Below are 22,507 nucleotides of genomic sequence, written 5' to 3' on the forward strand. Positions count from 1 at the left end.
ATACGTTACAGATGTTTAAATTATCTATATCTATCTATCTATCTATCTATCTATCTATCTATCTATCTATCTATCTATCTATCTATCTATCTATCTATCTATCTATCTATCTATCTATCTATCTATCTATCTATCAATCTATCTATCTATCTATCTATCTATCTATCTATCTACCTATCTATCTATCTATCTATCTATCTATCTATCTATCTATCTATCTATCTATCTATCTATCTATCTATCTATCTACCTCTCTATCTATCTATATATCTATATATCTATCTATCTATCTACCTCTCTATCTATCTATCTATCTATCTATCTATCTATCTATCTATCTATTTATCTATCTATCTATCTATCTATCTATCTATCTATCTATCTATCTATCTATCTATCTATCTATCTATCTATCTATCTATCTATCTATCTATCTATCTATCTATCTACCTCTCTATCTATCTATCTATCTATCTATCTATCTATCTATCTATCTATCTATCTATCTATCTATCTATATATCTATCTATCTATCTATCTATCTATCTATCTATCTATCTATCTATCTATCTATCTATCTATCTATCTATCTATCTATCTATCTATCTATGTGTCTGTCTATCTATCTATCTATCTATCTATCTATCTATCTATCTATCTATCTATCTATCTATCTATCTATCTATCTATCTATCTATCTATCTATCTATCTATCTATCTATCTATCAATCTATCTATCTATTCATCTGCTGGGTCAAAAGATGCCGAACAACTGTAACTTTTAAACAACTATTAACCGCCTGAACCGGTTTCAATTTGACAGGACCTAAGTTGGGTTACTCAAGGGGTCAAGGAGTCAATAGCCCTAATTAGAGCAATAGTCCTAATTGTTGCTTTAGATATTGTTATTTTAAACTTATAATTAAAGATAAAAAAAGATTTTAAACTTACCCCGTTTAATTATAATCATACAGCCAAATTTTTTCAACAGTATTCTTTCACAAATGTTCTCCAACTTTCCACAAATGTTCTTAAATTCTCCAAAATGATAGCCCGTTCAATTATAATCATACAGCCAAACTTTATCAACAGTATTCTAACACAAATGTTCACAAATTGTCCACAAATGTTCACAAACTGTTCACAAATGTTCACTAATTTTCCAAAATATTCACCATAATCTCCTAATTGTTGTATTTCTTTTAATTAAATCTGCAATATAAAAAATAAGATTTTTTCTTTAAACTAAACTCAATATTTAAAACAAAATTTAAACAAAAATTTTAAAACTATTTACTTATAAATAACTAATATCCCTTTTCCCTGTCTATTTGTTCTAGCGATGTCATAATGGAACCCATGACTGCCCTAGTCTTGGCCTTTCAACTTTTGGCCCTCTTCTCCATTGCTGGAGCTCTTATTATCTATCTCATCTGTAAGGTACGCGAGGACAATGTCGAAAAAGCCGAACAAGTCAAATCGAATACGGTTCTAGTGACCAGTGCCGATACCGCTTTGGGTCTACAACTTTGTACACATTTGGCCAGTAAAGGCTGTCGTGTAGTGGCTGGTATGCGTGAGGGTGTAGACAGTTTGCCCGCTAAACTTTTAGTGGGTTGGTTGAAAATGCGTGAATTTACCGAGGCACCCGTTTCGGGCACTATTATACCTATGCTTTTGGATGTTACCAAAGATGATGTATTGCGTGAGGCCACCGAAACAATGGGCTCACATTTGAGTGTGGGAGAACAGGGTATAGCGGCTGTTATTAATACCAGTGGTACTTTCTATCGTGGACGCATAGAATCGCAAGAATTATATCAAATGGAACAAATGTTTAAGACCAATATATTGGGTTCTTTACGTATTGCTAAAGCTTTTGTGGACTTTTTAAGACCTACACGAGGACGTTTGATTTATTTGGGTGCTGCGAGTGGTGGTCAGGGTGATGGTCTAATTGCCTATAATGTATCACGTGTGGCCACCGATAAATGTGTACAAGAATTACGACGTGAATTGCAGCCATTTGGTGTTAGTGTTGTGTGTTTGGATACTTGTGGTTTGCATGCAGAGACGCTCTATAAACCACCAACCGCCCAAAGTAAGTGTGATTTGTGAGATGTATATAAATTGTATATGTAGACATGGAAAATGCCATGAAAACTCAGTGAAGAGGAAAAAATTTTAAATTAACTATTTGCATTTTTTTCTTTTAATTTCTCATTTTGCTTTTTTTTATTTGTATGATTTGTTTTCTGTTTTTTTTTTCTCTTTTTTTTTCCTTTTAAAACATAAGTCTCCAGCGGTGCCCCCACAACCTATACGGCCAATGTTTTAAGTCCCAGTGCATTGCATGTGGTTGAGAGAGCTTTATGGGATCAAGCACCTCATGAACGTTATTCATTGTTGGCCTCTAATAAATATCAATTCGCGTTGCCATGTCGTTCTTCGATACGTTTGACAAATAAGAGCTCTGCTGACGTTACCAATACCAATGTCAAGAAGTCAATGGAAAATCATAATAAGGGAGAAGTACAACGTGTTTGAACAAAGCCTATTTGCAACTGTAACACACATACATATACAGAAATAACTTTCAAACGCATTATCATGGGTTTTTTTGTGTGAATCTAAGCGAATGAAGAAGAAACTTTGTTTTGAAATTTCTTTTATAATTTTTTTTTCTGCTCAAAGATTTTGTTAAAAGAAAATTCAAATTTTCACGAAAATCTATAACAAAATTCGAAAATTTTTTTTAGACAGAGAGAGAGAAAGAAAGAGTAGTGTAAAATTTGTTTAACCATTTTGTTTAACAAGATCTTTGTTTATATAAATATTTTTTTTTTTTTCAAAGAAATTTTGTAAATAAACAGAAATTATATTTTATTATTTTTTTTTTTAACAATTTATCAATTTGTTTAATATTAAACGTTTTATTTTATAAACTATACAAAGTTAGAACAAAACAAAAATTGGCCACAAAATTTAAACAAAAAAAAAACAACAACTGTAAATATAAGTTTATTTTTTATAAAAAAAACTCTAATATTAATTTTTTTTTTTAAAAGAAATTTATTAATTTCTTATAATAAAACATAATTTTACAACTTCAATTATATTTTTTTAAAAAATTGTGTTTTTATTAAAAAAAAAAAAAAAAACTAAGGTAAAGTTTTGAACATTTAATATCAAGTTATTCGAACTATTTGTAAACCCATAACCAACAAAAATAAAAACTATTAGCTGCAAGCCAATTTAAAACTTAACAAACTTTCATTCGTATTTTGTTATGAAATCATAACGCAATACACTGGCTGGCAGTATATCACCCGCATGGGCCTCTGTTTTAGTGGCGGTGCGTGCTGGTAAATGTACAAGTACATCGGCTCCTACAATACTTTGCAAACGACTGCTCATCTATTCAAGTGTGATAAAATAAAGGCGAAAGTATTGTTAATTGTTTAAGTACATTATAGTTTGTGTTTAATTAAGCACAATGAAATGGAAGCGTTTGTTTAATGAAGAATGAGAGGGGAGGAAAGTGAGCGAAAAAGATTTTGTGCTATATATGCGTTATTCCATTAAAAAAAACCCACCTGATTGCCTGTTATTGAAGCATAAAGTTGACCATTTTTACTAGTTATAGTGGCACGCATATATTCCGGTCTAGGATCCAATACAACATTAGGATTTTGTAACTGCATAGGCAAACAACAAAAAAAGAGAAAGAGAAAAACATACAAAAGTTGAGTGGCAAGTTTTTTTGCTTCAAAGTCAAGAATAAATGGATGAAACTGGTTGCACATTATGGTGAATGAATTAATACAATTTGTATGTTATAATGTAGAAACATGACTTGGGTTAGAAGTTAACCAGGAATGTTGCATGACGTTATAGTATCTTCTATATATGTATATTTTTATTGAGAACAAATTAAAATTGCACCCTTGAAAAGATGTAGTTATGGATTGTTGAAGATAAAACTTCACATCAGGGTTATTTAGTTTTTTACCCTGGCTTCTACAAGGTATCATTAAAAGCACTAATAATGTTGCTTTAAAATCACAAATATTCATTATAAAAACATAGTTTCACTGGAACTTTGTATAACTTAGGAACTTTTCACCATTCACACTGTTAACTTTTGATCACTTAAAGCACAAGCAGTTATGCCTGATATCATTTATTTTCTTTATTAAGAACAAATTAGAATTGCCGATTTGATTATGATTAAATGTTTGATTTAGAACTTAATATCACCAGAACACTATATAACTCAAACACCCATTGAAACATATTTAAGATATGAGTCGACCCCTACAACCGAACGGCTCTTTACTTTGGCTGGGGTTCTATATTGAAGATGCAGAAGCAGTATATTTAACGACAACCAGAAGACAATTAGGACTATATCAGGAAATAGAACTAAATCTAAGACAGTATTGGATTGTATGAATGCTTTAACTGAATCCTCTCCCAGAGGTAAAGTTCACATCATATGGGTACCAGCCATTCGACGCAACAATAGCTGAACTAAAAATTTGAGTGAGAGAATCCCATAAGAACTGTTGGAATAATGAAACAGTGGGGTAGAACCATGAAAATCCTTTAGGGTAGGTAAAAGATTCTTAAGAACACTGAAAAATAATTCATTCAGTTTTCTTTTTTCTCATGATAAGATGCGCACAACATTGAATTTTCTCCAAAATTGCGACCTGCAGTTTGATTTTGAAGGTTTACAGGCCTATTCGGCGGTTGAAAAAATGGACAGATCTTAACCATTTTCAATAGGCTTCATCCATGAGAAAATAGAAGTAGTTTATTTTGTTTGCAGTTTGATTACAAGATTTACATGGACGGATGGATACACAGACGGACGGACATATTTTAACCATTTTCAATTGGCTTCGTCCCTGGGAAAATGGAAGTAGTTTGTTTTGTTTGCAGTTTGATTACAAGATTTACATGGACGGATGGACACACAGACGGACGGACAATGCCAAATCGATTCAGAATATGATTTCGAGCCGATTGGTATACTTCAAGGTGAGTAAAGGAACAATATTATTGTGCGTCACTAACATCAGCACAAACCCAATATACCCTATCCATTTAAGTGTTGTAGGGTATAAAAACATTGTTGAACAATTCAGTTTTTAGGTATTAAATCTCTGCATAAAGAGTCCAACTTCATTTGACTCGATTCTAGTTAAAGTATTGCAAATAATGGTTTCTGCTTTAGGGCTATGTTTGAACTCGGATTGCGCAGTTAAAAGTTAGTTAAATGATAACATCAAAAGAAAACTTAAAATTTTTTCAAAATATCCGAAAAACAATTAGACATTGAAGTCTCTGAAATCAAGTATTATTCGAATTTTAATATCCTATGGAATATCTAGTATAATTGGAAAAGATTTATCATATGGCTTATCAATTTATCATATTCTATATGTATATAGGGACTCAGGAAGTTTCGAGAGGTAAAGTTTATACAAGAGCAGCAATAGGGGAATGCTAGTGTATTAGTCCCATATTCATAAATGCCTAATAAAGTTATTGATAGTTTACTCTAAGAATTTTGCATGTAAAATGTGCGTAATAAACCTAAAATAAGCGATTAATACTTTATGAATACTGCGGTTAAACTCTATAGTATCTAAATAGCTCTCACGTTTGATAAATTTATGTGTATTGTTCACCTAAGCTAATTAACTATTTAGTGTTTTCACCACACTTATAAGGTATAAAGTGTACTAACTCAGAAATTATTGAGGATAAACATTAATTGCACTTTAAGGTATGTTTGAAAATATATAATATTTGATTGTAATAAGGTGTAAACTTAGAAAAAATTTTCACTTACCGTTACTTGTACAACTGGCAACATACACTTTTCATATGTCCAACCACTGGCCCAACGTATGGCGGGCAATGAAAACATATGAAAACAAACAAAGGCCGAAACAGGATTACCGGGTAGACCAAAGAAATATTTCTCATCTTTAGAGGCAAAAGTCATGGGTTTACTGGAAATTGAGTGGAGTTTTTATTAGTAAAATAATAAGTAGATTGAAGTAGGTTTTTTAATACTTACCCAGGTTTCATGTTAACTCTTCCAACTTGTAGATTAAAACCTAATTTTTGCAATACAGGCTTAATGTAATCTTTATCACCCATAGATACACCACCGCTGCAGATAACAAAATCCACTTCATCATATATAGAAGTTAAAGTTTCGTAGACTTCTTCGAAACTGCAAAATAATTAAAAAAATTTTTAAAAATAACTTGTAAACAAATTGTTATAGAAATTCTTTAATAATTTATGCTTTGTTTTCTTTTTTTATCTAATCAACATTTTTCTTTAAAGAAATTAAAATTTTTCAAGTTCCTTTCTCTACAGAAATCATAAATTATTCAATATAATGCCTTTGTTTCCTATTTTTAATCTAATCAAAATTATATTTTCTTATCTAAAAAAACATACTTACTCGTCTGTTAACACTTTAGTGACGACACAATCAAAACCAAAATATTGCAAAAGCTGCTTCAACATGGTGGTGTTGGAATCATAGATTTTTCCTTCTATAGGATAATCTTGAGGATCTAATAATTCACTGCCTGTTGAAATAACAGCCACTAAAGGTTTATGCAAAGGCACCGCATGACCCACAGAAGCCATAAGAGACTTAACCACCACCGGTGAAAGATCAACACTGGGGAATAGGGTAGAACCTTTGGCCAAATCACAGCCTATGGATCTGAAAAGTGAGAATTTTTATCGAGTTTTTGAAATAACATTTTTTTCGTTTGCTTTTATACCTGATATCTAAATCCTTTTTGGGCTCTACTAATATCTCAACCAAATCTTCCAAACCATTTTTCTTGGTTTTTAACAATTTCGTATCTTCCACTTGTATAACACAGTCAGCTTTCAGGGGTACCGGAGCTCCGGTATTAATTTTATAGCATTCATCTTCTTGGAAATCAGTTTCTATAACAGAGTCACCTGCAGCTATATAACCCAATACTTTTTTAGATCCCGAGAAACCCGAAGATTTCATGGCATAACCATCTTTTATGGATGCTCTAAAGGGTGGTATATCCACCGGTGATTTAAAATCCTTAAGCAGTTGAGGTAAAGTGGCTTGAGGTTTTATAGTTTGTAAAATAATATTCAAGGTTTCATTAACAGGCAACATGGGGAAGGGAGAATTACGATCGTTGTCATCTCCTTTGCCAGTTTTGTGGGGACAAATGTGGCCAGCTGTTGAGGCTGCAGGCGACATAGTTGACGACTGTGCATTGTTTTGTATCTGATCGTGTGTTTTTTTCACTAACGCCAATTCATTGTTAAGTAAATGCAAAGCATGTGGCAGTAAATCCTTAACATAATCAAAACATTCCACTACCGCCTTCTCACTGCCGGGAAAATTTAATATTAAGGTTTTGCCGGTAATGCCACACACGCTACGTGACAAGGCGGCAAATTTAGTCTTTTGCAATGAATGTATAGCCAAAGCCATAGAAAGCTGAGGACATTCTTTATCTATGACTGCCTTAGTAGCCTCCGGAGTAACATCTCGGGGTGCAAATCCCGTACCTCCAGTAGTTATAATACAAGAAACCTCAGCTTCCAAAGCAGTTAATTGTTTTAGTTTTTGTTTAATTAAATCTTGTTCATCGGGTAAAATTTCCTTTAAAACACGACAATTATCAAAATTGTCTGTTAACAATTGAACTAAACGCGGGCCACTGCGATCTTTGGTGGCGTCTTGATGACAAGTGTCACTTACTAAAGAATTTAACATTTACATTCCCTTTGTTACGTTTAAAATAATGTTTTAAGTTACAAATCTTACCTGTTATAACAGCAAATACAATTTTTGACATTTTTTTCGTCTATTTTTCTAAAACAATTAAATTATAAAATTGCACAATTATTTGAAGAGAAATTAAAATGCCGGCCACTTTTGTTGAGGGGTTATAAAAAATAAACAACTGATAAGAAAAATGACAACCGTGACAGTGTTAACAAATTACATAGAGTTATAAATAACAAGCGATTTTTAAGCAGCTGAGAAAATTATTGTTTTTCTATATCAAAACAAATAATTTATTTCAAATTAATGTCTATATAACTTTTTAAACAAAATATAAATTAACTAATAAATAAAAAGTAACATAAAAATTGCTTTAAAGTTATAGTTTTTATAAATCTTTCATAATCAGCGTTTTTTCATTAGCACATAGTGGTTATTACTGTAAACAACTTTATCCGCGCTCTGTTAAATACATATAAAGAGAGAACAGCGTATTGAATTTGTTCAACAGTTTTTTGTTTAATTAATTAAAAAAATATAACACTTTTACACAAACTTTGTTAAAATATATTAATTTAACTTTAAAATTACATATTTTTTTGTATAAAATATGTTAAAAAACAAAATTAAAAGGTAAATATATTTTGGCTTCAATGTTAATTTTAAAGCTCATCATTCCCAGTGAATGTTTCGTTATTGTTCTAAATGACAACTCTGTTTTAGGGTACAATGTTTACAAAAATAACTACAACATTTGATTAATACACAAAAATAATTTTTAATTTTCTCAAAAAATTAAAGAAAATACCTGAAAAATTATGAGCGATACCGACAACAGCAATAAGCCCTATGAGGTAAATCCTTAAACAACCTTAAAATCTTGATTAATTGCCAAATATTTACAGAATCATTTACTCAATAATGTCATTACCAATGCCCACAATGTAAATGAAAAAAATCTATCCCCTGGACGCCGTAATCTCCGAAGGTGGTTAGGAAAACCTTTTCGTGTGGTTATAACCGATGGTCGTGTTCTGGTGGGTTTCTTTAATTGTACCGACAAAGATGCCAATATAGTATTGTCCATGTGTGTGGAATTTCTAGAGGATGGTAAAGATGCACGTATTTTGGGTAATGTTATGATACCTGGCAAACATATAGTCTCCGTGTCGGTGGATATGCCCAAAGAGGAAGTGTATGCTGCTTAAGAAATATTAATAAAGAAATTTTATCATGTATAATATAGATTTTTTTTATTAAATTATTAGAAAACATCAACATATTAACAATAGTTTTTCTTATAAATTAATTTTTGGTGTTATTGTCCCGTCTTTTGTGCCTTTTCATCTAATGGATCATAACCCTGTTGGATTTTCTCTTTAAATTGTTCATAGGTACGTTTACGATCAAAATGTTTTACCCAAGTCGATGGACAACTGGTCTCGAAAAGTTTGCGCAATTTTTTACAAGCAACCGGCACTTTTTCACCCGATGTCGAACTGTGTTGCGGGGCATTTTCACTTAAACATTTCCAGTATTCATCACGATGTCCCCAGCATTTGGCTCGTTCTTCTTTGTTAAGAAAACTCATGTTTTTATTTGATAAATTAAAAATTTTACAAAAGAAATGCTTGTAAAATTAGTTGCATAAAAATTACTTAAAACTACAACAACCAAAATCACATATGGCCGTAAGTAATAACAGAGTTGTTTAAAACAGCTGCTTGTTAAGGTGCTAACGAAAAAAACAGTGTTATTAGCTTTTAGTGATTTGCAAAAAAAATAAAATTTTTGTTTTAAAGAAGAAAAAGATGAACAATATTAGTCGACCACAATGATTTTAAATGCCCTACAAAAGCTTAGACTCAATTTTAGAAACAACAAAAGTTTGCTTATTTTTTATGTTTTTATTTAAAATTTTTAAATTTTTGCTGCTGCGATATCGCGGTTATTAATTTTTATTAAAATTTTGTTAATTTATGCCAATTTTCTGCTTAAAAATCTTTAAAATTTATCAATTATAAAACTGCTGTTTTCCTACACTTTTGATTAACCTCTGGTAACTCTATTTTATGTTTACATTTTGTACGTGTGTCATTTCTTCTTCTTTTTATGCTCTTGTTTTGATTTGTTAAAACAGGCAGGTTAGTTAAGAAATTTAACCTTAAAACGGTGTGTTGTTTTTAAGAAAAATAATGTTTTGTTAAATATTTTGTAATTACCATAAATTTAATAAAATTTTTTAACAAGAAATAGATATAAACAATAGACTATTTAAGCTTTTTTGTTAAAAATCTAAATTTGGTTTATTTTTGTTATAACTAGTTTTGCATAATTTTTGACCATATAAGGGTTAATAGTAAATTGCCTTTGTTTACGTTTATTTTTTTGTTATCAGAAAGTTTTATTTTTGTAAAAAAAGGGAAAATTAAAACAAAATGCGCCTGCGCTTTAATGTTTTTAACAAACTCTTAACCCTTTTGGGGGCTACGATCGTTATTTTAATTATATTTTTATATACTTTAGCTAAACAACCTGCTGCCGATGAATTTATAACAATAATTAAAGAAAATTCACAAGAACTTACGCAGCCACCAATAGAAATTGTCCCCAAATTGCTGAATTTAACCAATTTTGAGTATTTAATAGAAAATCGTTTATGCCATACGTATAAAAAGGAATTATTGGGTGAGTTTTTAATAACATAAAGTAAAATATTAAAATAATGAAAAATTATGATGGTTATAGCTATTTTAATAGTAACCTCTTATGCGGGTCATGATGAATTGCGTTCCGCCCATCGTCAAGCCATTTCCCAGACAAAACTATCCGATTTGGGTATACAAAGAGTATTTCTCTTGGCTGCTGTACCGGAGAGAGAACATTTTATAACGCAGTCGCAATTACAAAATGAACAAAATAGATTTGGTGATCTATTGCAGGGCAATTTTAAAGAGGCCTATAGAAATCTCAGCTATAAACATATAATGGGTCTTAAGTGGTCGGCCACAGAATGCCGAAAAGCTAGATTTATTATAAAAATAGATGATGATATTGTCTACGATATATTTCAAGTAAAACGTTATTTAGATGCTTTGGAATTGGAAAATCCAACATTAACCTCCTCCTCCCACCTATTGGCTGGTTATATATTAGACGCTAAACCGGTCATACGTCTGCAGGCCAATAAATGGTATGTTTCCGAGCAAGAATATGCTGGCAATGTTTATCCTGATTATCTGTCCGGTTGGTTGTATATCACTAATCCCCAAACAGCCTCAAGATTAGTAGAACAATCGACCAACTCCCCTATATTCTGGATTGATGATACCTGGGTGACAGGCATACTACGTGAACCTTTAGCCATTCCCTTGCAACGTTTAAATTCATGGTTTTCTGCCAATCCGGATTTTCTGAACTGTTGTGTGCGCGATTTAAAAGTTTCCAGTTTGGAATGTGACCTCTATGTGGGTCCCAATGGAGGTGATAATAAATTAATAATCGAATTTTTGCATAATGTAGAGAAATGCTATTATGATGAGTGTGTTAAACGTTCCAAACAACAAATTTTGAAAAATACTTGTGTAGGTACATTTAAGAGGTTACTGCCAGATCATGGGGAGGCCAATATAAAAGCCGTTAAGTTGGGTAGATGATGAAACATTCCATAAAACTGAGACGGATAAGATTTTTATTTGTATATTTTAATTAAGTAATTTATTGTAGTTTTCTGCTAGTTTTATAAAGAATTTTAAGTTTTTTACCTAAAAATAAATGCAAATTTAAAGCTAAATGGTTGTTACTCAAAAAATTTTTAAAAACGGCTTAGGAATAAGCGAAATATATGATAAAGAATAAGATAACCTCAATATTTATTCTTTAAATAAGTTATTTTAATGAAAAATTTCAGTAGCATTCGTTTTGTTTCCTTGAAATCTATAGCTGGCTGTTTTTTTTTTTAATCTTATAAAACATTTATTTTTAAGAAATTTCATCAATCTAACCTAAAAATTAAGTTTTTTTTAAATTTTAGGTTTTAACAAAAAACAACATAAAATAGCTCTGTGTTAATCTTTTTATTAGTATGTGTATTAGTCATCAGTAAAGAAAGTTTTTTAATTACGCTATTATTCCTTTAATTAATATGTTTTTTAATATATTTTCTTAGTTTATTTTCAAAAATTCGTAGATATTCTATAAATTCAGCGATTTTGTGTAACCTATAATATGGCATCTCTATAATGCATATCTTAAACAGTTTTTGGCATTTATGTGTTTGGCTGTTTACAGCAGTGTTGCCAATTTGTAGTTTAATTTTGTAATTTTAATGTTATTTTCAAAATTGTAGCGAGTTTTTTTTTTTAATTTGTATATTGATAACACTAGTTACATTGAAAACAAACTAGAATAGAACGCGCTTGCGGTAAATAAAGGAACAAATTGAACAAGAAATATAAACAAAATGCAAGAGAGCTGATGCTTGTTGTTGTTGTTTTTGTTGTTGCTATGAAAAATTGTGCAAAAGAAAAAGAAACAACAAGAAAACGCCAAGCAGCCAACAACAACAACAAAAAACAAACAAAAAAATTTAAGTAAACGTAGTGAAAATGAAGAAGATTTTTTGTTAAACATTTTAACAATAGTGCGACGCGAAAAAGGAGCGAACGACTCGAAAGGCCGCGTGTGTAATTAAATAATATTGATAGAATATAAAGAAAGAAAAACTATATTAAGAGAAAAATCAATAATTTTATTATGATTTGTTTTAAAATTTGAATAAAAAAAGGGAAATTTTATAAAATATAAATTTAAAAAAATAAAAAGAAATTTTAAGTTTATTTAATAAAACTTTATAAATGTGATAAAATTATCAAAGAAAAAGTCAAAAATTATGTTATAATTATTAATAACAATAAAAGACAAAAGGGGTAAGTTTAAATCAAGACTAAAATATTTTAGAAATTAACAAGTTTTTTATAATTTAATTTTAATTACAAGCTTTGTTAGTTTTAGCATTACTTAAGATTTTCCTGTTTAATAAATCATTTTTAGCATCCATTTTCTGTAATGACCCCCCATTTAAGTAGGAAAATAAAATTCAAACAAAAAAGATACTTCTTTTTTGTCTCCTGCCTTGATGTTGTTATTGTCTTGCTTCTTTTTTGTTGTTAGATTTTGCATATCTTTTTTCTGTGCTCTTCATTCTTCATTAATAGCAAGCGAATTTATTTAAAAAAAATTAGTAATTCTCACAAATACATTCAAATAACAAATACTCCTTTTGTTTTTATACGAGTTTTTGTTTTGTTTTGTTTGTTTTTTGCTGCTTCTTCGTTTTGTTTTTCTTTTTTTTTGCGCGATGTTATGTTTCAGTAATTTCATAGCGTTTCAGCGAATAACAATGGCAGAGAGAGAGTGAGTGTGTGTGATTATCAAATGAGCATAAGAATGGCAATGTTATAAATCAGGTTGCCATATTGTTAAAAATAACCATTTACTTAGGTGTTAAAGAAAATTCCGCTAAAACTCAGCTCAACTCCCAGAATTTAACCCAATATCGTTAATTTAACAAATTTAAAGCAAAAATTTGTTATTTTTAAAAAACTTTTAAAGTAATTTAAGTTTGTTTATAGCAAAAATTAATGTTAATTGTTACTTTTTTTCTTTTAAACTATTTACATTTTCTTTAAAACTATTTTTTGAATTTTCAAGTCCTTTTCCCCTATTTTAACTTGCTATATTTTATTTTATGTGGCATCTTTTATATAATTTTTTTGGCAAATGTGTTGTTTTTTTCTATAATATTATTTCCCCGCTCTTTATGTTTAACTTGAAGTATAATTTTTTTGTTATTTACAAATCTTTCTTTTTTTTTGTTATATTTTAACGATTTTCAATTAAACAAAGAAATAAAATTTACTACTACAGTCACACATAAACAAACTAAAATTATAAAGGACGCGCGCAGTACTACAAAAAAAATCGTAAGAAAAAATATATAATTATTATAATTTATGGGAATGGGTGTGTTTTAAAAATAAATACCAATTTATTAATGAAATAAGAAAATTTCTTAAAGAAACTATTTCTCACAAATTTTGTATATACAAAAATCGTAAGAAACTTAAATTTTTAACAAAATTCTCAACTTAACCTCAAATTTTATTTTTGAATTTGTTGTTATTTTATATGAAATTTTAATGCGCCTTGTTGTAGAATTTTAAAAGTGCTATTGACAATTAAAATTTCCTAAAATTTGTAATTTCTTAACAACTAAACCTAACCTCAAAATAAGATTTTGTAAGTTTGAATTTAATTTGAAAATATAAAAATAAATTTACAACCTAAACAAAGTTAATTTGAAAAAAGTTAAATTATATTTAAAAGAATTTAGTTTTATAAATTTATAAACATAAAAACAATAATAAATTTTAAAGGCTTAAAAGTCATAACTTTAAGTTTACAATTTAATCGAATATTAGTTTTCAAAATTTAAATGTTTTATTACAAAATGTTTATGGCTTTAAATAAATTACATTCAAATTAATATTTTACAATTTTAATTAAAAAAAAAAATATTGCTTTTTAGGAATTTCTCTCAACCTAACCTCAAAGTTAATTTTTGCTATTTAAGGTTAAAATTAAAAATTTTTTGTATTTTACTTTTTATTAGCAAATTATGACAATTTTAATTTTTTAGTTTATTTCAACAAAAAATAATTTTTTTCCAAAATATTTTTTTAAATAAAAAATTTATTAAAAAAAATATTTTTTTTCATTTATTTTCCTAAATTTAACTATTTTTAAGTTTTAATTTTTATAACACTTAATTAAAAAAAACAATTTTTGTTTAAGCGAAATTTTAAAAATTTGTTATCTTTATCATATGAATGAAGAAAAAAAGCATCCCCACGAACTTTATTTAAATGAAACAAAGAAATTTGTTTAATTAAGTTCTTTGTGACCATCTTCCATTCTCAAACCCTCATCAACAACAATAAACTGCATTAATTACTTTAATATAGAAAAACAAAGAAAATCCCCCAAACTAGGGCTCTTTGTGAGAAAAAAAAATATATCTGCATTATATTAAATACTCCACCCAACTAACAAATTTCTAATTAAATTTTAAAAACTCTGAAGAGCCAAATAAAAATACTAAAAATTTTGCAACAAAAAAAAAAATATCTTGAAATTGTATATATGACAATAAAAATTTGTTTTAAACCTCCACTCTCCTGGGCATGTTATATATATGTATGTACTATATAAATACCATATACCAGCAGCAATATTAGCACAAAAAATATATATATATTTTTTTAAGCGAAAAAAATTTGTTCTTTATTTCTTACGTTTTTCTTGCTTATTTCCTGTCTACATGCGGTCACACAAGTAGACTTTTAGAATTTCTTCGCAATAATATAATTATTTTACAATTAACGATGCAGACGACAAAATTATTTAAAATATTTTTTCAGTTAATACCTATAAAACATTGATCCTTTTTAAAGACATTAAAATAAAATTTCTTACATTTTTACAACTTTTCCTTTTAATATGTTTTTAAACTAGAGTATCATAGAGTAAAACCCTTACCATTTGCTAATTTTAAGTTAAAATTCTTAAAAAAATATTTAATTTTATGTATTTTTAATATTAAATCTAAATAAATGTCCTGTAGTTCAACGTTTGTCGCTGGCGTTCGCAATTGTATTTCAAGTTTAGTTATTTTCTCTATTAATACACTACTTTGCTGGTTCAATTCCATTTTGTATACCACACTTTCTGGATACACTCTCAATTAATAGTAGTGTATATTGCAGTGTTACCATAGTCTTGAATTTTGTCAATGTTTATGTTGAGAAAGCACAAAAGCGTAGAATGCCTGCTTAAAGTAGATCTACTTTTATAAGCGTCACAAGCGATCATGTCAGCTGATTTTGACGCGAAGGAGGTATAAAAAGCATGTAATGCTTTGGTGTGAACCAGATCTAAGAATGTTATAAAGTTTTCTAACAAAAATTTGTTCAAAATCTATTAAAAAATGACGCTGAAGTTTTCTTAAGAAAATTTGCACAAAATCTGATGAAACTTTCAAAAAGTTGCACAGAATCTATTTAACATTTTTAAAAGAAGTGGGCTGAGAACAACTTTTCCAACTGCCGGCCCACACTAGGAAACTTTTTTTGGGAAACTTTTGATTTTGCTTGAGAAAGAATATCATTCATCTCTTTCGCGGTACGAAGTTTTTCGCACTCGAAAACTTGCTTTGTTTTGTTATTCTTCTCATTCGTGCAACAACCAATTAATCCAATTAATATGTAGTTTCTGAAACAAATATTTCTATGACTTGGTTCATACTAGGAAACTTTTGATTTTTGTGTGTGAGAGAAAGATAATGAAATAGCAAACATCTCTTTTTCACTCACACAAAATCAAAAGTTTCTCAATAAAAATTTCCAGGTGTGAACTAGGTCTTAGTGTAAACATTACTACCTGGTTTACTCTGGAAAACTTTTGATTTTGTGTGTGAGAGAAAGAGATCGCTGATATTTCTTTCTCTCAAACACAAAAATCAAAAGTTTCCCAAAAAAGTTTCCTAGTGTGAACCAGGTCTAAGGAAATTTCAAAAGAGAATTAAGAAAAAGTTTCTCAACAAAAGTTACCTAGTGTGGAGAAGGTTTAACAAAACGTTGTTTACATATTTATCAACTGTTGTAAATTTCAAAAGAGAATTGAGAAAAAGTTTCTTAATAAATGATTCCTAGTGTGGATCAGGTCTTACAAAACGTCGCTTACATATTTATCAATTTTTGTAAATTAAAAAAAGTTACTGAGAAGCTTTTCCAAACAAAAACATGCGATTTGTTGCTTTCATTTTATATCCCTATATATTTTTTAAACTAATGGCAACACTGTTAAGAATCTTGTTTTGGTTTATTTTTTTGTTTGTTTATTTTCTTGCTCTTCTTGCTAGCTGCTCTCGCTCTCTGTTATTATTATTATTATTGTAGTTGTTGTATTTTATATATTTTGCTATTGTGCAGAAAAAAAAGAAAAAAAAAACAACAAGAAATATTATAATAAATGTTTAATTTTTTCACGTTGTTGTTGTATAAAAACACAAGCAAGCTCCTTGTTTTTTTTTTTGTTTGTTAAATTTTTATGTTTTTTTTTATTTAACCTCTCACTCACTCCTGTATTGTGTCATTTTAAGCATCTCTCCTTATTCGTTGATACGTTTTTTTCAAAGGCTCTTAAAAATGTTTATACCAAACAACAACAACAACAATATTTTATGTTTTGTTGTTGTTAATGTTTTTTTATTATATTTTCCTGAGGATTTCTTGTTTTTTGTTATTAACTTTTTTTTTTAGTTTTGGGTTTTAGTTTATTTATATGTTTGTACCTAAGTGTGTGTGTTTGTTTGAGCAAAATCCGTGTGTAGGTTATGTTAAATGTATAAGTGTAAATTTTTTAGTTTTTTTTGCTGCTTCTCCTTGTTTTTGTTTGTTTTTTTGTTTTTTTTTTATAATAATTCTTTTTTTTATATTGTATATTAAGTACAGTGTTCAAAAATTGTTCTTTTAAGCTATTTTTCTGCAGTATTTTTATGTGGTATATTTTGTTGTTGTTGTTATTATTCTTTTTATTATTATTTTATTTTTTTGTTGCTGGTGTTGTTGCTGCTGCTGCTGCGACTGCTGTAAATTTTCAATATTACCTTTTAGTATTTGTCTTTGTGTCTTCCTGGCGTCATTTGTTTAAAATACAAGACGGAGTATAATTATTATTAATAATAGAATAAAATAGAGTGTGTGTGTCTAAAAAGTACCTAATATTTATTATAGATTTTCTTTATTACTTTACTTTTTTCTGGAGTTCTAGCTATAATAAATAAATTTTGTATATGTGTAAGATAATTTTGGTTTTATTACAAAATTGTATTTCAATTTTATTATTTATTCAAATAATGAATCATTTTTATAACAAAACTTATTCATGATCCTTAAGGGATTTAATATTTATCAAGGTTTTTTATGTAACTAATAGAAAAATTTCTTGAAATTTTTAACCTAACCTCAAATTTAATTTCTAAAATTTAGCTTTAAATTGAAAATTTATTAACATTATTATTTTCTTTTTATGTAAAACTTAAGGCTACACATTTAATTTTTCAAAAATTTCTATATTTAAACAAAAATTTCAACCTAACCTTAAATCTTATTTCGTTAAAACAAATTAGAATTGAAAATTTTAAACATTACTTAAAACCCCACAAGTTTAGAAACAAATGACAGTTAAAAATGTTTGTTAAATTTAAATATTTTTTTAATTTTAAAAACCTAAAACTTAAAATTTGAGAAATTTTTAAACAAAATATTAAACAGTTTTATTAATTTTACTCGAATACACATTATAGAGTTTTAAATTTTCAAAAAATATTAATATTTAACAAATTTTTTCAACCTAACCTCAAAGTTAGTTTTCTTATTATGGGGTTTAGCTAAGAAATTTAAATTGTTTTATATTGCTGACACATTTTTGGAAACTTTGACAGTTTTAATTTTTATTTTATTTAATTTATTAACAAAATTTTTCAACATAACCTTAAAAAAAGTGTTTTGAGTTTAAAAATTTTAATTGGAAATTTAAGTTTTTATTAATACTTTTGTTTTCTTCTTTCATTTTAGGTAATTTAACATAAACACTTTCAAACTTTGTTAAAAAAACGTTTGCAGGACTGATTTTTTGCAAATATTAAAAAACAACAAAAACGAGAATAAAAAACGAAACAACAAATCTTCCAAATCTAGTCTTCTTCTTAATTTTTAAAACGATATAAATATAACAAAAACTTTTAACTTCTTAACGAATAACAAGTAAAAATTCCAGCACATTGTGGTCGCAAGCAAAATGACACCTTCACATCGTCAGGAGTTTTGTGTACGCTGGAACAGTCATTTGGGCAGTATAGGAGCAGCATTTCCCCAGCTTTTAGCTGGTCAACGTTTCGTAGATGTCACATTAGCTTGTGAAGGACATCAGGTGCATTGTCATCGTTTAGTTTTGGCCGCCTGTTCTTCATATTTTGAAAGTATTTTGGCGGAAAATCCCTGTAAACATCCTGTCATTATATTACCCTCAGAAATTAAATTATGGGAGATACAGGCTTTGGTGGATTTTATGTATAAAGGTGAGGTAAATGTTACCCAGGCTGGTTTGCCTCAATTACTAAGATGTGCCGAACAGTTGCGTATTAGAGGATTATATGGTTCAGATGCTGCACTAAACCTGAATCAGCTAAAAGCCATGAGTGGTAAGGTCAATGTGGCAAGTTCTAATAACAATAATAATAACAACAATATGGCCAACAATACAACGGCAGAGAGTAATGAAGATGAGGAGGATACAGCCACTAATTCGACAACAACCACAACCGCCACAGCAGCCAGTACTATACAGACAAATGCTGCACAACAGCAACAACAACAACAATTACAACAGCAGCAACAACAACAACAACAAATTGTTATTAAAAAGGAACCCACCAGCACACCATCACACTCTTCAAATCACTCGACACTTTCACAAAATCTGCAAGTTTTAAATCCTGCTAATCTTAAAACCATTATGAGAAATCCTTTAGCTTTGGCGGCCGTAGCAGCTTCTTCATTTGCTCCTAATGACTCTGGCGATGAATCCACTTCAAATGCCTATGAACATTATGAAAATAGTCAAAATGCCAATACAGCTGCACCTGCACCACCCACCGGCCATCTAATGTCACATCATATGGATTCCACTGTCGAAGAAGATCATAATTATGTGGCCCATGATGAGGATGATAGTTTTGGTGGTGCCATGGCTGATTCAGAACATGATTCTACCGCCAATAATTCTATGCTACAATCTATGGATAATAATTGCTCCCTTAGGCGTATACGACGTTCGGAAGAGTCTTTAGAACAGGCGGCCAAATGTGTTTCCAAAGGTCAGACCTTCCAAACGGTTAGTAATATGTTTAATATACCCGTTTCCACAATACGTTTCTATATGGCACGCAAAGGCATTTTACCCAAACGTAAACGTGGTCGAGGTGCTTCCAATACCGGAGGTACTATGTCTGGTTTAAATATGTCTGGAGCAGCAGCTGCCGCCAATGCGGCCGCTGTTATGTCTCAAGCTTTGGCTCAAATTAAACGTGCCGACAGTCCTAGTGCAGCGCAATTCGGTGAGGCTCCTTATCATTTAATGGGCTATAAAATGGAACCTGGTACCGCGCATTTGGTTTAAGGATATCTTAAGGAGAAATGGTCTCTCTCTATCTCCCCTTTTATAGGCCGCTAAAACTAAAGTTGTGAGTTTTTAAAACTAAAACATAATAATTATTTACTAATGTATAGTTATAGAAAAACAAAGCCAATATTTATAAATTATAATTAATTATGATTTTTTTTAAAGCTTTGAAAAGCTTATAAGACTAAAAAAGTTTTATTACATACTGAAGAATTATACAAGAGAAAAGCTTTTAAGACTTAAGCTGTCATATAGTCTTAAGGCGGAAGAGATGATTTTCGATATGCTACAAGAACGAATTATAATTTCTTTCAAAAAGGATCTTTGCTTAAGCTTTTAAGAGCTTTTTTTTATATAATAAAAGCTTTTTTATGTACTTTTAAGAATTTTAAGAACTGTTCTAGTAAGGAGTTACTCAGAACCTAAACTTATATAATAAAAAAAGTTCGGCAGCATCAGAACAACTTTTCTATTAAAAAGTTACAGAGAATCTAAACAACTTTTCTAAAAAAGCTTTAGTAAAAAGTTGCTTAAAATCTCTTCAAATTTGCTCAATATCTAAACAACTTTTTAGTATAAAGTTGCTCAGAGTCTAGTCTAAACAATTTTTTCAGTAAAAAGTTGCTTAAGATTCTAGTATCAGAGTCAGAACAACTTTTCCAGTAAAAAGCTCAAAGTTTGAACTAATTTTCTAGTAAAAAGTTGCTCAGAATTGGAACAACATGTCTAGTAAAAAATTGATTATTATATGAACAACTTCCTCTGAATCTGAATAACTTTTATGTCAAAAAGTTCCTCTGAAACTGAACAACTTTTCTAGTAAAAAGTTCATCTGAAGCTAAACAACTTTTCTAGTAAAAAGTTCCTCTGAAGCTGAACAACTTTTCTAGTAAAAAGTTCCTCTGAACCTGAACAACTTTTCTAATAAAAACTCCTCTGAAGCTGAACAACTTTTGTAGTAAAAAGTTGCTCAGAATTGGAACAACATGTCTCAAAATCTGAACAACTTTTATATCAAAAAGTTCCTCAGAATCTGAACAACTTTTATATCAAAAAGTTCCTCAGAATCTGAACAACTTTTATATTAAAAAGTTACTCGGAAACTAAACAACTTTTCTAGTAAAAAGTTCCTTTGAAACTGAACAACTTTTGCAGTAAAAAGTTGCTCAGAATTGGAACAACATGTCTAGTAAAAACTTGATTATTATATGAAAAACTTACACAGAATCTAAACAACTTTTATATCAAAAAGTTTCTTAGAATCTGAACAACTTTTCTCGTAAAAAGTTCCTCTGAAGCTTTTATAGTAAAAAGTTGCTCGGAATTGTAACAACATGTCTAGTAAAAACTTGCTTATTATATAAACAGCTTCCTTGCTAACTGTATGAATAACTTCCTCAGAATCTGAACAACTTTAATATCAAAAAGTTCCTCAGATTCTGAACAACTTTTCTAGCAAAAAATTCTTTAGAAGCTTAACAACTTTCTAGTAAAAAGTTGCTCAGAATTGGAACAAAATGAAAGCTTGCTTATTATATGAACAACTTTTATAGTAAACAATGGCTTAGAGCTTAAACAACTTTTCCAACAAAAAGTTCTTTTGAATCCGTTAAACTTTTCCAACAAAAGTTATGCTAAAAATCTGTACAAAGCTTTTGAAAACTTTTCCTTTTCTCAATGTATGTTCTTAAAAACTTTTGCAAGTTTTTTTTTCTAAAAACTTTATAAAGCTTTTCTTTTAACAAAAACGTTAAGTATTAATATAAAAATAATTTATAAAATATTTTTATTTCCCTTTTTTTAGCCATTAAACGAACTTTACATTAAAAACAAAACAAAAATATCTTTAATAAAAAAAACAAACAGAATCTATAATAAATCTATAAGCTTTTAGCTTTCTTTTTTTTAAATTATTAATCAAAAAGAAAAGCTACACAAATTGTAAGAATGTATAAATATAATGAAAAAGCTCTCTAACAGATGTATTATATAAATATTAAGTAATTAAGAAAAAAGAAAGAAAAACTTTTGCCACAAAAATATAAGTTACTCTCTAATTCTCTTCATAAGATAAGCTCATTATTTTTACTCAAACTTTTTGTAAATTAAAAAAATATTTTTTATTAAGCTTAACATATTAAGCTTTTTATAAAATTTAAGTTTTATTTAATTTAATTTTTGTAATTTTATTTTTATATACAATATTTATTATTATTAAGCCAGTCAGTATGTTTAGTATTTAAATACATATTTTATACAAATGAACACTTAATTATATATCTAATAATATAATTTTAAGCGTTAGTAAATTGATGAAATTCTGTTTAAGAAAAGAGCTTTTTTTGAAAAAAAAAAAGCTTTAAAAGAAAGTATTAAACTATT

The 22,507-nt window shown here is 28.8% G+C and overlaps 6 protein-coding genes across 9 annotated transcripts; 4 read left to right on the forward strand and 2 right to left on the reverse strand.

The window, feature by feature from the left end:
- Positions 1-940: 940 nt before the first annotated feature.
- Positions 941-8,017, reverse strand: LOC111681151 (molybdenum cofactor synthesis protein cinnamon). Of its 2 annotated transcripts, XM_023442876.2 has the most exons (7): positions 7,862-8,017; positions 6,822-7,794; positions 6,491-6,760; positions 6,095-6,253; positions 5,864-6,026; positions 3,597-3,698; positions 3,096-3,417 (listed from the first exon to the last, which is right to left on the reverse strand). In XM_023442876.2, the coding sequence occupies exons 1-7, from the start codon at positions 7,890-7,892 to the stop codon at positions 3,274-3,276; spliced, it is 1,842 nt and encodes a 613-aa protein (XP_023298644.2). In that variant the 5' UTR covers positions 7,893-8,017; the 3' UTR covers positions 3,096-3,273. The 2 variants fall into 2 exon arrangements, with proteins under 2 accessions (XP_046802034.1, XP_023298644.2); XM_046946078.1 differs by lacking the exons at positions 3,096-3,417; positions 3,597-3,698 and adding an exon at positions 941-1,212.
- Positions 1,315-2,777, forward strand: LOC111681155. Its single transcript, XM_023442879.2, has 2 exons — positions 1,315-2,101; positions 2,297-2,777. Exons 1-2 carry the CDS (start codon positions 1,351-1,353, stop codon positions 2,545-2,547), a joined length of 1,002 nt encoding a protein of 333 aa, XP_023298647.2. The 5' UTR covers positions 1,315-1,350; the 3' UTR covers positions 2,548-2,777.
- Positions 8,018-8,426: 409 nt separating the features above from the next.
- On the forward strand, positions 8,427-9,104 carry LOC111681156 (N-alpha-acetyltransferase 38, NatC auxiliary subunit). Its single transcript, XM_023442880.2, has 3 exons — positions 8,427-8,455; positions 8,546-8,676; positions 8,728-9,104. Exons 2-3 carry the CDS (start codon positions 8,641-8,643, stop codon positions 9,028-9,030), a joined length of 339 nt encoding a protein of 112 aa, XP_023298648.1. The 5' UTR covers positions 8,427-8,455; positions 8,546-8,640; the 3' UTR covers positions 9,031-9,104.
- On the reverse strand, positions 9,054-9,600 carry LOC111681157 (cytochrome c oxidase assembly factor 6 homolog). The gene has a single exon (XM_023442881.2). The coding sequence runs from the start codon at positions 9,411-9,413 to the stop codon at positions 9,141-9,143; it is 273 nt and encodes a 90-aa protein (XP_023298649.2). The 5' UTR covers positions 9,414-9,600; the 3' UTR covers positions 9,054-9,140.
- Positions 9,601-10,209: 609 nt separating this feature from the next.
- Positions 10,210-11,634, forward strand: LOC111681158 (beta-1,3-galactosyltransferase brn). The gene is made up of 2 exons (XM_023442883.2): positions 10,210-10,510; positions 10,571-11,634. Exons 1-2 carry the CDS (start codon positions 10,261-10,263, stop codon positions 11,476-11,478), a joined length of 1,158 nt encoding a protein of 385 aa, XP_023298651.2. The 5' UTR covers positions 10,210-10,260; the 3' UTR covers positions 11,479-11,634.
- Positions 11,635-12,733: 1,099 nt separating this feature from the next.
- LOC111681152 (protein abrupt) lies at positions 12,734-22,453 on the forward strand. Of its 3 annotated transcripts, XR_006940222.1 has the most exons (3): positions 17,587-17,739; positions 18,520-20,186; positions 21,930-22,453. XR_006940222.1 is itself a non-coding variant. In XM_046946281.1 (2 exons), the coding sequence occupies exon 2, from the start codon at positions 18,743-18,745 to the stop codon at positions 20,120-20,122; it is 1,380 nt and encodes a 459-aa protein (XP_046802237.1). In that variant the 5' UTR covers positions 12,734-12,750; positions 18,520-18,742; the 3' UTR covers positions 20,123-21,949. The 3 variants fall into 3 exon arrangements, 2 of the variants coding, with proteins under 2 accessions (XP_046802237.1, XP_046802236.1); XM_046946281.1 differs by lacking the exon at positions 17,587-17,739 and adding an exon at positions 12,734-12,750 and having other exon boundaries at positions 18,520-21,949; XM_046946280.1 differs by having other exon boundaries at positions 18,520-21,949.
- Positions 22,454-22,507: the final 54 nt, after the last annotated feature.

The sequence above is a fragment of the Lucilia cuprina genome, chromosome 3, assembly GCF_022045245.1.
Source record: "Lucilia cuprina isolate Lc7/37 chromosome 3, ASM2204524v1, whole genome shotgun sequence".
In the NCBI taxonomy this organism is placed as follows: domain Eukaryota; kingdom Metazoa; phylum Arthropoda; class Insecta; order Diptera; family Calliphoridae; genus Lucilia; species Lucilia cuprina.

What these genes read in the sequence shown, in the direction of transcription:
- LOC111681155 (XM_023442879.2), top strand. Translation starts at nt 1,351, where the DNA reads ATGGAACCCATGACTGCCCTAGTCTTGGCCTTTCAACTTTTGGCCCTC. An exon ending in TAAACCACCAACCGCCCAAA is followed by an intron (nt 2,102 to 2,296) that starts GTAAGTGTGATT and finishes TTAAAACATAAG; the next exon opens with TCTCCAGCGGTGCCCCCACA.
- LOC111681156 (XM_023442880.2), top strand. Translation starts at nt 8,641, where the DNA reads ATGAGCGATACCGACAACAGCAATAAGCCCTATGAG. An exon ending in ACAGCAATAAGCCCTATGAG is followed by an intron (nt 8,677 to 8,727) that starts GTAAATCCTTAA and finishes AAATATTTACAG; the next exon opens with AATCATTTACTCAATAATGT.
- LOC111681152 (XM_046946281.1), top strand. Translation starts at nt 18,743, where the DNA reads ATGACACCTTCACATCGTCAGGAGTTTTGTGTACGCTGGAACAGTCAT.
- LOC111681151 (XM_023442876.2), bottom strand. Translation starts at nt 7,892, where the DNA reads ATGTCAAAAATTGTATTTGCTGTTATAACAG. An exon ending in TGTATTTGCTGTTATAACAG is followed by an intron (nt 7,795 to 7,861) that starts GTAAGATTTGTA and finishes TAAATTCTTTAG; the next exon opens with TAAGTGACACTTGTCATCAA. An exon ending in TGCCAGTTGTACAAGTAACG is followed by an intron (nt 3,699 to 5,863) that starts GTAAGTGAAAAT and finishes TTGCCTATGCAG; the next exon opens with TTACAAAATCCTAATGTTGT.
- LOC111681158 (XM_023442883.2), top strand. Translation starts at nt 10,261, where the DNA reads ATGCGCCTGCGCTTTAATGTTTTTAACAAACTCTTAACCCTTTTGGGG. An exon ending in GTATAAAAAGGAATTATTGG is followed by an intron (nt 10,511 to 10,570) that starts GTGAGTTTTTAA and finishes TGATGGTTATAG; the next exon opens with CTATTTTAATAGTAACCTCT.
- LOC111681157 (XM_023442881.2), bottom strand. Translation starts at nt 9,413, where the DNA reads ATGAGTTTTCTTAACAAAGAAGAACGAGCCAAATGCTGGGGACATCGT.